General features: G+C 36.7%; 1 protein-coding gene across 1 annotated transcript in view; it reads left to right on the plus strand.

Annotated features, from left to right (window-relative positions):
* Positions 1 to 3,104: 3,104 nt before the first annotated feature.
* LOC102499628 (40S ribosomal protein S27-like) overlaps positions 3,105 to 3,311 on the plus strand; it is a 101,829-nt gene continuing 101,622 nt past the window's right edge. Inside the window, exon 1 of the mRNA XM_006154885.1 lies at positions 3,105 to 3,177. Coding sequence (XP_006154947.1) covers positions 3,105 to 3,177 — 73 coding nt within the window. The remainder of the gene's footprint in view (positions 3,178 to 3,311) is intronic.

The following is a 3,311-nucleotide window of genomic DNA, read 5'->3' on the forward strand; positions in this document are numbered from 1 at the left end:
AGGCTTAACATTCATCTTATCTAATACAAAGATTGAGATGGTAAATAATCAATTTATGAAAACAAATTACTTTTGGAGACATTTTTGCTGTAGTGCACATGAGCTCATCAGAGAGTCAGAGAGTGATAGAGAGATAGAAAGTGAGAAATTGCCCCCTAGGGGATTTGGTCATGCAGCAATCGCTTCTCCTCTCTTCTCCTCTCGGGATTTTGGGCATGCACATATGCACACATGGAGTGAATTTTAAGCCGTCAGGTTGGGGACTCCAACAGTAGTCGACTATGTGGGAGTCCAGCAACGTAACCATTACACCATCTGCTGGTCTCAATTTCTGAAAATTTATCTGCAGGATAATATAAGATATTAAAATTCATAATAATAATTCTTTCATTCAGCATATACATCAATGTTTTTATAGGTTGCCTAAAAATAACATGATTGTGTTGGCTAGAAATTGTTTATACTATTACAAACAAGTTATTTTGCATTTATAAATATGCTGTGACTGTTTTTTTTTTTTAGTTTAGTTTATTTCTTCATGAAAACGAGAGAGAGAGAGAGAAACACACACACGGCACTGAGCTTGTCAGTAAACTGACGTTTCTCCTCAATATGAGAGCCAGTCTTTCTGTAAGCTGCTTCTCTCTTCTCACATAATGTCAGCTTCTCAGAGACTGAACAAGCCTAAATAAAGCAAGAAGCCTGAATAAAGCTCGTATGACACAGATAAAAAAAAAATCTAACCTCAGTTTTTCATTGACAACCCATTTTCTAGGATCTCCTCCCTGCCTGGAAGCCCTAATCTTCCTTCCCTCTCCTAATAAACTCTCCACTATTTCTTCTCTGTGTCTGTGTCTCTAATTTTTCATGAGTGTGAGACAAAAAGTTGAGTTTGCTGCTGCTCCTGTATTGGGTGTTGTGCCACACCCCCTACTTTCTGCATCATAGTTTTCCTACCACATTAGTCTAGTTGTGTTACCCCTGCTCCACCACCTGACCCTATGTCTGTTTTCAAGCTGTCCTTGTTAGAAGAAAATACTTGCTCTCTAGGGGCAATAAATGGCTCCAAAATTTCTATGAACTAATGGTCCTATAATCACAAAGAAAGAACCAATTTAGTACTTGTAGTTTACACTCTCTTATGTGATTCCACAGCAGCTGGAAAGAATCTACATTCTAGCCAGAATTTTAGGCCACAGTCATATTACTCTGGAACACTGAAATCTCAAGTCATCAAGAGAAATAAACTTTGGGACAACCAGTGACATCGTTTCTGTTTATTCTCAGAAAATAAAAGCCAGATTCTTTTTCAGTGGGTATACACATTTCCTTATTCCTTCATTCCACTGTAGCACAAAAGAAAGCTTGTTCCCTTATCTTACATTTTATTAAGTGGAAAAAATTCTTTTCTACTTAAAACATCATCTTCCTCGTAAACAGCATGATTAACTTGACATTGTGCCAAATCATCTCTGAGAATCTAGATAATATTAAAGGCCTTTATTTTGCTAAACTCATGACTTGCTATTTTCTCATTACTTTTTCTATTACTTAAGCCAAGATTTTTTTATTTGTATTTCTGCCCTAAATTCTAGCAATCCTTGGACTGCTTTGACAGAATTAAGTATCTGAATAGAGCAATCATATCAATAATATGAAAAAGTTTTCCTTGTAAAATGCTTTTTGTTCTTCAAAAACACAGGCCAGATGGTGATACAGTGGTAAAATGTAATGCTGCATGAGCTCATCCCATGGAGGTGGGTTCGCAGTTCAAGTCTAGATACCTCCCTGGTACACAGGGCACGCACTTGCCTGTAATCTGGGGCTGGCTAAAGTCTGCAGAGAGGAGTAGCATTGAAACCCTGTAGGAAGTATTCTCTCTTTGTCTCTCTCACTCATGTAAGAAATAAACAAGCTTCAAAAATAATTATTAATTTTAGAATCAAGTGCCTATCATTGAACATGCTCTTTTCAATTTACATTCTGGTAAATAAATAATACTGACCATCCATTGCTCTTCAGAAGAAAAATGATTCTCTTGTTAGACAGGCTGCTAAGTTAAAAATATCTTTAAAAACCTGCTTAAAGGCTCATTTCCCTTTGGATGTCCTCCACAATGTCTTTAATGTGCTTGATTTGGGTAATAACACCCGGCAGTCAGGGAAGACAGAAACAGCCACCTTGATTACTCTCTCAGCATACTTATGCATGAACTGATTCTTGATGCATGAACAGAAACACTTCAAAGTCATCTTCTAGATATCCCTCCAGGTTTTTCTTTTCTCTTAACAGGAAACTATAATATTTCTTCTCTTACCAGAAAGATAATTGAGATATTAAAGCATGTTATTTTCACAAAGCCTAAATAAAAATAACTATGTTCATATATAAAGATCTACAATGGGGCATTAGTTCCGTAGCACTGGCTATACACGTCAACTATCCCAGGCAACTTCTCCTAACAGCTGCTTAATTCTTCTCTGTATTAATTGTGGCTTTAGGAAACCAAACCAAACCAGAAAAAAAAAAAAAAAAGAAAAAGAGAGAGTGAGAGAGAGAAAAAAAAGAGAAGAAAACAACCATGTTAATGGCATGTGTTACCACTTTCAGTATGTCACAGCAGAAAAATATGCTAATCAAATGTCTGGGCTTTACAAATATCTTAGCAATCAATTTGATTTAAAATGCTCTGCAACTATAGTTACTGCAACTGGAAAGGCTCATTTCTTTTGGCTATTATTTCTAATGCTGCTAAAGAGATGCATTTGGGGAAACACTTAGCAGAAGCACTAAATCAGCATTACAGATATATACCCAGGGACCAGATGAAGCTATAATTACAGCCAACTTGTTTTTCAGATGAGGTTTTATTTTTTCTAGACTTGATAGATGGTTGTGTTTTTAAAGGTAATATATGTCTCGAGTGGATTAACTCAGGAGAGTAATACAAATATGCTCAAAAGCATGAAAACATATAGGAAGGGAGTGATACATATACATGTATACAGGGAGAAATCAAATGATCACAAAGTCCATTTCCTACTTGACTCTTACAGAACAGCCCTAAGACAGCATTGAACTTAGAGTCAGGAGGGGTCGGGACAATGGAAATAGCTTTGTCAATATCTAGTTGTGTTATCAGCGGGAGACGTCTAAAACCTGATTCTCTTGACCGTGGTACTGTTGGCATCTGAGCTGAATTATTTATTTATTTATTTATTTTTTTGGAGAGGTTTTTGCTATAGGGCGAGTGCACTCACCAGACGAGAGAGAGAGAGAGAGAGAGAGAGAGAGAGAGAGAGAGAGAAATA

The sequence above is a fragment of the Tupaia chinensis genome, unplaced genomic scaffold, assembly GCF_000334495.1.
Source record: "Tupaia chinensis unplaced genomic scaffold, TupChi_1.0 Scaffold000423_1, whole genome shotgun sequence".
Lineage (NCBI taxonomy): Eukaryota > Metazoa > Chordata > Mammalia > Scandentia > Tupaiidae > Tupaia > Tupaia belangeri.